This window comes from Brachyhypopomus gauderio, chromosome 5 (genome assembly GCF_052324685.1).
Source record: "Brachyhypopomus gauderio isolate BG-103 chromosome 5, BGAUD_0.2, whole genome shotgun sequence".
Lineage (NCBI taxonomy): Eukaryota > Metazoa > Chordata > Actinopteri > Gymnotiformes > Hypopomidae > Brachyhypopomus > Brachyhypopomus gauderio.
The window spans coordinates 26,073,527-26,083,526 of NC_135215.1; the positions used below are offsets into that span (position 1 = coordinate 26,073,527).

General features: G+C 45.6%; 1 protein-coding gene across 1 annotated transcript in view; it reads left to right on the top strand.

Moving 5' to 3' along the window:
* Positions 1-10,000, top strand: part of hgfa (hepatocyte growth factor a) — a 27,243-nt gene that overhangs the window by 3,408 nt on the left and 13,835 nt on the right. The window contains exons 4-8 of the mRNA XM_077006749.1: positions 165-279; positions 2,234-2,376; positions 2,881-3,001; positions 4,095-4,213; positions 9,738-9,903. Of these exons, the coding sequence (XP_076862864.1) occupies positions 165-279; positions 2,234-2,376; positions 2,881-3,001; positions 4,095-4,213; positions 9,738-9,903 (664 nt within the window). The remainder of the gene's footprint in view (positions 1-164; positions 280-2,233; positions 2,377-2,880; positions 3,002-4,094; positions 4,214-9,737; positions 9,904-10,000) is intronic.

Here is a 10,000-nt window from a genome sequence, read left to right on the forward strand (position 1 = left end):
AAGGGCTTTAAAAAATGTACAGCAAACTTTTACCTGCGAAGCCATCCTCTTCTGCAGCCGACTTCTGGGAACTTTCAGATGTCAGAGAGCTTTGGGAAACCGTTTTTGGTAAACAACCTTTCCCGTATCTGATTATTAACATGTTTATGTGCTGCTTTCCACAGACTATGTCCGCGAATGCATCGTTGGTTCAGGCGTGAACTACAAGGGAATAAAATCAGTTACGAGGAGTGGAATCTCATGCCAGGCCTGGAACGTGTCCGTACCCCACGAACACAAGTAAAAACACTCTTACTCTCTCTCTCTCCCCACCAACCAAACCTCTTCAACTTCAAATTGACAAATATGAGTCATGTTTTCACAGGGGATTAGCGCTCTGTTCACTGACTCATCTTCTTAGCCAGCAAATTAATCACTCCGAATCAGCTGATGAAAATCTGTGATAGCTCTGTAAAGTGTCAAGTATCTTAGACTAAGACTTCTTAAAAGACAAAACATGATTGTAAATTACCGCTGTTATAATTTGATAGGGGATCAGGGCATGTTTTGTCTTGGCTTACACGAACGCTTAGGGGCTGTCTTAAGTTAGAGCAACACCATCGTGTGGTAAGCCATGTCACAAAGCAGGAGCTAAGTAGGTTAATGTGGTTGGCAACCACCAACTTCTCATTAGCCTGGAGTTAACTCTGTTAAGCTACAACACTTACAAGCTGTATTAAGTCTATTAAGAGTTTTTTGGAGGGGATTTATGGACTCGAGTCATGTTCTGTCTGCTATCCAGCTGCTCACACAAAGCCCCAGACACAAGAAAACATGACTCTCATCCACATGTGCTTGCACAGCCTGGGTTCCTCCTCCCTATGGATGCGTCTTCTTCTTCACTTTAAACTGGACCAGACAGCTGCTTTTTTTTTGGGGGGGGGACGGACAGCAGCCCTGTTTATGCTTGCTAAAATCTTTCTTCTTTCTGTTCTTCTCTGTCATCCTTTTTCTCTGGGTGAATCGTTCCTTTGTGATAAGATCACACTCGCTCCTCACAAGCTCCAGCCTTCATCTAACAGGAAGTCTAATCCACCGCTCCGCCGACCTGACCCCAGCCACACCCCCGACTGACCGTCCCGCAGTCCAGTCAAACCAAAGCCATCCAGCAGACAGCACTAAAGGCACACACGCAACAAGGCTAAGAATAGAACGGCTAACATGCCATCATGCTGTCGGCCAGATTTCTTTGGAAGTCCTTTCTCTAGTAAGAAATACGAGGTGCCTGGTATGGGCCGTGTGCAACGGCTTTCATCGCAGCCGTGCCTGCAGTGGTGTCGAGTTCCGAGCCTCTTTGAGTCCGTCGTGCCGAAATGAATGCGCCGCTGCAGGACGGGAACAGGACATGACGGATCTGGTCTGTCTGCTCGGGCAGCGGCGGGACCGGGTCTTTGGCAGACGCAGCAGATCAACATCTGTTAGTACAGCATCATTAGTGGCGGAGCTCTGAGGCTTTGCGCGGCCGTAGCCGCTGAGCTGTGGGCCGCTTCGGTCAGAGTCCATCGTAGCACTTTAAAAAGCCATGGCGACGATGGGGAGGGTCACCTGGCATTGGTCTATGCTCCAGGCTACTAGTTGAGATGGTGGTTTTAGTGCAGGATGGTGATGATCAAGGCTGCTGGTGTTATGACACAGTGGGGTTGGCAGTGGGAAGGAGAAACTCCTTTGAGGTCAGAGTTCAAGAGAAAGGTCTGTTCAGATTGAGACTAGTCTCTCGGGGAGAAAGGTCTGTTCAGATTGAGACTAGTCTCTCGGGGAGAAAGGTCTGTTCAGATTGAGACTAGTCTCTCGGGGAGAAAGGTCTGTTCAGATAGAAACGTATCTCTGGGAGGTTTAGCTCACAAATGCACGCTGACCACTGTGCAGTTCTGGGCTGGACAGAGATACTCCTGCAGACGTGAATGCGATGGTGTTGAACTTTGTGCCAGTTAATTCAGCACTAGTGAGTCACTGAGCCCTCCAGACCTTTCCAACCTCCCCAAAACAAAAGCTGAAAGATTCAGATAGGATTTGAACTTTGAAGGGTTTTTTTCAATTTTTTGCGATAAAAGAAACGGCAGAAATGACCTGGGTCAACATAAAAGCACAGATGAGAGATAGTGACTCTGTTTCTCACACACAGGACTGGCAAGATTGTTCAGAGACTCAGAACATTCTTGCATCAGCATAGTTAACTCCTTCTCTCTGTGTCAAGCTTCAAGCCTGCCAAGCACGGGAAGTTTGACCTGCGTAGCAACTTCTGTCGGAATCCGGACAAAGATGTGAGCGGGCCATGGTGTTTCACCAACTCCTCGGAGACTCGATATCAGGAATGTGGGCTGCCCCAGTGCTCTGAAGGTAGCGGGTAGCTTCATGCATAACCTCTTTAGCAATGCGATCTGGCTGGTAGAGGAAATATCTACCATGCTAATGCTGTATATCAAGCAGGCCAGTTTCTTAATCATTTGTATGGTTTGTTTATTGTGTCTGTGTGATTGTACTATATAAATATATAATACTGGAAATAATACTGTCCCACATACTCTGCCATTCAGAATTGTCACTCCAAATTTGGAATCAATGTTCTCAGGAATACATACTAAATTTTTGTAAATAAATATATAACTCAGCGCAACATAAAACTGTTTGTAGAAAGCAAAGAAATATATTATTTTCGATGTGCCTAGAATAGAGTGGTGTAAAATGACAGAGAGAGCTGTAGGACACTGGCAATTATGCTATAATGAAGTTGACTATCCAGAATGCCTCTTATGGCCAGTCCTGTGTTGTGTCAGGTATAACACACTGTAGCAGAGCACCATAAAAATACTGTGTGTTTATACATGTGTATTCTGTGTGCAGTGGTGTGTATGCAGTGTAATGGGGAAGGATATAGAGGGCCCATGGACCACACTGAGACTGGCAAAGAATGCCAGAGATGGGACTCACAAAGACCTCACAAGCACAAATACCAACCTCACAGGTACCACACACACACACACACACACACACACACACACACACCTCACAGGGATCCCTCAAAGACACACACACTCACACCAACTTCACAGGTACCACACACACACACACACACGCCTCACATGGATCACTCACAGACACACACCCACTCACCAACCTCACAGGTACCACACACACACACACACACACACCCACAAACACACACACACACCTCACAGGGATCCCTCAAAGACACACACACTAACACAAACCTCACAGGGATCACACACACACACCTCACAGGGATCACTCACAGACACACACCCACTCACCAACCTCACAGGTACCACACACACACACACACACACACACACACACACCTAACCGGGATCACACACAGACACACACACTCACACCAACCTCACAGGTACCACACACACACTTCCAGAGATCACACACACACACCTCACAGGGATCCCTCAAAGACACACACACTAACACAAACCTCACAGGGATCACACACACACACACACACACACACACACACACACACACACCTCACAGGGATCACTCACAGACACACACACTCACACCAACCTCACAGGGATCACACACACAAACCTCACAGGGATCACACACTCACCAGCCTCACAGGGATCACACACAGACACATACACACTCACCAACCTCACATGGATCACACACACACACACACACACACACACACACACACACACACACACACACACACACACACACACACACACACACACACACACACTCACCAACCTCACAGGGGTCACACACACACACACACACTCACAAACCTCACAGGGATCACACACTCACCAACCTCACAGAGATCACACACATACACACACACACACACACACACACACACACACACACACACTCACCAACCTCACAGGTATCACACACACACACACCTCATAGGGATCACTCACAGACACACACACTCACACCAACCTCACAGGGATCACACACTCACCAACCTCACAAGGATCACACTCACACACACACACACACACACACCTCACAGGGATCACACACACACACACACACACACACAAATTTCTAATGCTGGATTCTATTTCCAGGCACTCAGGAAAAGGACTGGATGACAACTACTGCCGTAATCCCAATAACGACGTGCGTCCGTGGTGCTACACAATGGACAAGAAAACACGCTGGGAGTACTGCAACATCAGTGTGTGTGGTCAGTACTGCAACATCAGTGTGTGTGGTCAGTACTGCAGCATCCGTGTGTGTGGTCAGTACTGCAGCATCCGTGTGTGTGGTCAGTACTGCAGCATCAGTGTGTGTGGTCAGTACTGCAGCATCAGTGTGTGTGGTCAGTACTGCAGCATCCGTGTGTGTGTGGTCAGTACTGCAGCATCCATGTGTGTGGTCAGTACTGCAGCATCCATGTGTGTGGTCAGTACTGCAGCATCCATGTGTGTGGTCAGTACTGCAGCATCAGTGTGTGTGGTCAGTACTGCAGCATCAGTGTGTGTGTGGTCAGTACTGCAGCATCAGTGTGTGTGTGGTCAGTACTGCAGTGTCAGTGTGTGTGTGGTCAGTACTGTAGCATCAGTGTGCTTTGTCAGTAATGTATCATCCATGTGTGTGTGGTCTGTACTGCAATGTCAGTACTGCAGCATCAGTGTGTATGGTCAGTACTGCAGCATCAGTGTGTGTGGTCAGTACTGCAGCATCAGTGTGTGTGGTCAGTACTGCAGCATCAGTGTGTGTGGTCAGTACTGCAGCAACAGTGTGTGTGGTCAGTACTGCAGCATCAGTGTGTGTGGTCAGTACTGCAGCATCAGTGTGTGTGGTCAATACTGCAGTGTCAGTACTGCAGCATCAGTGTGTGTGGTCAGTACTGCAGCATCAGTGTGTGTGGTCAGTACTGCAGCAACAGTGTGTGTGGTCACTACTGCAGTGTCAGTACTGCAGCATCAGTGTGTGTGGTCACTACTGCAGCATCAGTGTGTGTGGTCAGTACTGCAGCATCAGTGTGTGTGGTCAGTACTGCAGCAACAGTGTGTGTGGTCACTACTGCAGTGTCAGTACTGCAGCATCAGTGTGTGTGGTCACTACTGCAGCATCAGTGTGTGTGGTCAGTACTGCAGCATCAGTGTGTGTGGTCAGTACTGCAGCAACAGTGTGTGTGGTCACTACTGCAGTGTCAGTACTGCAGCATCAGTGTGTGTGGTCACTACTGCAACATCAGTGTGTGTGGTCACTACTGCAGCATCAGTGTGTGTGGTCACTACTGCAGTGTCAGTACTGCAGCATCAGTGTGTGTGGTCAGTACTGCAGCATCAGTGTGTGTGGTCAGTACTGCAGCATCAGTGTGTGTGGTCAGTGCCTCACTTCTTTTAAACACCCATGTGAAAACAAAAGTATGGCAGGGTTTTGGCCCCATGCTATACTGCTGTGTGCTGCTGCCACGGACCACCTGGTGCCGTACTGGTCTGTTATGGCCAGATGATTGAATTTGAGTGGGAAGTGTGTTGTACTGGTTTATGCTGCTCTGTGTGATGTGTTCTCTTCTGCTTGAGTCTTGGCTTTTATGATTGACTGTGCAGCAATAAGTCAGTCTATAGCCTGGATTGCACTGTGTATTTGTGTGGGGTGGTGTAGGTGTGTGGGGGTGTATGTGTGTGAGGTGGTTTATATATGTGTGGTGGTGTATGTGTTTGGGGTGTTGTATATATTGGGGGGTGTATGTGTGGGGTGGTGTATATATGTGTATATGTGTGTGGTGTATATATGAGGGTGGTGCATACATGAGGGTGGTGTAGACTGGGCTGGTGGATGTTTGTGTGTGTACATGTGGGTGGACTAAGAGGTTGGGGTGGATTTCCTCACACTCACAATAACTAAACATTCAAGCAAATAACTCTAAACATTCAAGCTAAGGAAACTTTCTGTTGCGGATATTGAATAAATACAGATAACAGATATCAGCTGCTGCCAGTGTAAAATATTATGTTAATGTTTTTGTTAATTTATTTGCAAATGAAAAGTGTAGAATTAACAAAAATTAAATTTTTACATTATGACAATTATATAAATGCAAGCAGAAAGATATGTGACCATGCAATTTAAAAATTGCATCTTGCAGCAGAGTTATTTGGGTTGGTGAAAACCTGCAGCTCCTGCTCTGTCTCTCACGCTGACACGGTGTTAACCACGATAAAAACGATTGGCAGTAATAAGAAAACGATCAGATGATGTGAAGGACATGTGCTAAGCAGAAGATCCTCCTCCATGGAAACAGAGATGAAAGGCGTGCGGGCCGGTATAAACCAGCCAATCACCTTCTGCCCCAGCCTGTGTTCCGTGGTGCCGGTCCTGTCATCACTACTGTGTTTCTAGGCCACGGTGCCAGAGTCAGCAGCATGTCTACTTCATCCTCCGCAGGTCTGGTGCTCAGGTGCTCCAGATTTACTCTTTCTATTTTGGTCAGACCTCTGTCTTCACTCCTAACTGACAAAATGGCTGTGCTGAACAAGACAGGCGCAGGTTTGAAGGAAGACAGATTAGAAAAGTTTATTGGCTGTCCAGCGGCTTTTGTGTACAGATTCCCACACCTCGCCACAGCATTAGACCACGTTAGGGGAAAAAAAACACCTGGATTTGATTTCTTGTTTCAGTTTGTTTTTGTTCATTTGTGTTTGTTTACTTGTTCGCTATCAGATGACAAGACATTGGCATTGACAATGGCTTAGATACTTGCCGTTAATGACTATTAATGACCATTAAAAATTAATGTCTATTATGCAATAACTACTAATAACTGTTATACAACAGCAGGACATTTAAATGGCAGCATATTCATGAGTGTTTATTTCGCAAGACAACTGCCACAGCCTATGGCTTTGATTACATTTTTTATTGTCGTCTTATATAATAAACATTTATTAGTTTTATATTGTTATTATAAAAGTTATTCCAATTAAACATTTTTAAATGTCAGTTTATCTAATGTCTTGATTTTAGGTGATTCACTGAGAAAAAACAACACCACCCACCCCACATATGGTAGTGTATGTGTGTTGTGTATATGTGTGGTGTATATGTGTGGGGTGGTGTATGTGTCATATGTGTGTGGGGTGTATGTAGGGTGGTATATGTGTGTGGGGTGGTGTATACGTGTGGATGGTATATATATGAGCGGTGGTGTATATGTGTGGGGTTTAGTGGTGGTGGGGATGACCTCTTCTAGAAGTTTCCATAAAGGTGAAAGCATCTTCCAAGCCTTGTGCAGCTCCCTTACAGTCATCTGTAAAGCAAAGTGGATTCATCCCTCTCAAAGCTGTGAGCTGGCACTGTGCCATTTCAGCCTCTGTTTTGGATGGCGTCTATGCCCTGCCAGGGCTCATATATGTTTCTGGCGAGCAAGCAAGCTAATGGTGTCTGAGCATGTTTAATCAGTGGTTTCGTAGTACTGGTTGAAACAGGTTTGTTATAGTATTGGTTTTAGGGTTCCTTTATGGGGACGCAGGACCTGCAAAGCTGTTGGTAGTTGTCCTACTCTACGACGACGTTTGCTAAATGCGCTGCCCCAGAATGCCGACCAGTAGAGAAGTCATTCTGGCTGGCTTTTTTCTGACTGGCTTGAGCCAAGACATGCCAAATAAGGGCAGATGGGAAATCGTGGGCATAATTTTGCAAATGTGTCCTGGTACATACTGTATCACACTGATATATACCGAATATGCATTTTAAATAATAAGGACTGCATGGATATTATTCAGTTACTCAGATCCATCACAGACTACTGTGATCCAGCTAAACATTAGAACACATTGTGCATTATAAGTGGATTGTGTGTTTATTATATAAATAATACATAGATTTTGCCTGTAATACCAATTCCCACAAGGTCAAAGCATCCTCCATGCCTGGTACATTAATATGTGCCAATGGATTAATATGTGCTACACATACCCAATGGAGGAGATAGTCTTGGTAATACCAGTGATGTATCAGGGATATAAGGAGGTTGTGATTGATTGGGGAGGCTGTAACTGAGAAGGGGAGACTGTGACTGAGGGGAGACTGTGATTGATTTGGGGAAGCTGTGACTGAGAGGTTGTGATTGATTGGGGAGGTGGTGATTAGTTACAGGTGATCATACATTCAATTGAATGATTGTATTGTAATTGGGATTTGGATACTCACTGGGTGTTTTAATCTGAGTGCTGAGTATAAGGAATATTTACAGCACTGGAATTAGATCTGCGAGCTAGAAAGTTTATGGTCCTAATTGAACAGTGAGGACAATATTTCCATTGTTATATTGTACATCAGTTAAAAGGAGGATCTATCATAATTTATGATAACATCCCTTTCTCTCTCTCCACAAGTGTTTCACATTAGAGACGGGAGGAGACATAAACGAGTAGCTAAATCTTAAATGTGTGTGTGTGTGTGTGTGTGTGTGTGAGAGAGAGAGAGAGAGAGAGAGCGAGCAAGAGACAGACAGTGTGAAAAGTACGACACTGGAATTCCATCTGAATGTTTCAAAGGATTTGAGAGAGGTCTTGTGGATATGTCTTGTGCTTGTGCGTATGTGTCTCTGTGTCCATATGCTTGTGTGTGCGTTTGTATGTGTGATTTACACAAAAATTCCGAATGTATCAAAGGTTATGAGAGAGACCTTGTGTGTGTGTATGTGTGTGTGTGTGTGTCTAAAAATGATTTACTGGAATTCCAACTCAGTCTTTAAAAAGGTTTTGAGAAGGATCTTCTGTTTGAATGTGTGTGTGTGTGTGTGTGTGTGTGTGTGTGTGTGTGTGTGTGTGTGTGTGTGTGTGTGTGTGTGTGTGTGTGTGTGTGTGTGTGTGTGTGTGTGTGTGTTTGGGCTTTGTGGCGAGTATTTAAATGTATATGGCCATGTGTATAATGTTAAGTCTAGCACAGCTCAAGGTTGGTACAGGTGTCTTAACCCTGCTAAATGCCTTACTTTAACCCTGCTAAATGCATTACATTTACCCTGCTAAACCCTTACTTTAACCATGATTAATCCCTTACCTTAACCCTGCTAAATTCCTTACCTTAACCCTGCTAAATCCCTTACCTTAACCCTGTGAAATCCCCTACCCAAACCCTGATAAATCCCTTACCTTAACCCTGATAAATCCCTTACCTTAACCCTGATAAATCCCCTACCCAAACCCTGATAAATCCCCTACCCAAACACTGATAAATCCCTTACCTTAACCCGGATAAATCCCTTACCTTAACCCTGATAAATCCACTACCCTAACCCTGATAAATCCCTTGCCCAAACCCTGATAAATCCCTTACCTTATCCCTGATAATTCACCTACCCTAACCCTGATAAATCCACTACCTTAACCCTGATAAATCCTTTACCTTAACCCTGATAATTCACCTACCCTAACCCTGATAAATCCACTACCTTAACCCTGCTAAATGCCTTACCTTAACCCCGGTAAATCCCTTACCTTAACCCTGCTAAATGCCTTACCTTAACCCTGATAAATCCCTTACCTTAACCCTGCTAAATGCCTTACCTTAACCCTGATAAATCTCTTAGCTCCTGTGTACTGTGTGGATGAAAGCTGGAGCCAAGCAGCTGCACGCGCCTCTGTAGATTAATGGTGGGAGGCGATTTATTTCCTCCATATCCATATCTCTCTGGGCTCCAGAGCAGATATGCACACTATCGTGAATCCATCTAATCCTCCCCCATCTTCCTGCAGATTCTGATCTCCAGTCTGAAGGGGATGTGAGCACCTCTTGTTACCGGGGACACGGTGAGCGTTACCGGGGTACGGTCAACGTGACCTCGGCTGGGGTGGCCTGCCAGCGCTGGGATACGCAGTTCCCGCACAACCATTCCTACACGCCCCAAAACTACAAATGCAAGTGAGTCGTAGGTTACCCACCTGACTGCATGTGTACATCTGGAATGGCAGTAGATAGCACCCCCAGACTAGGGTCTAGCACTCCAGATTAGGGTCTA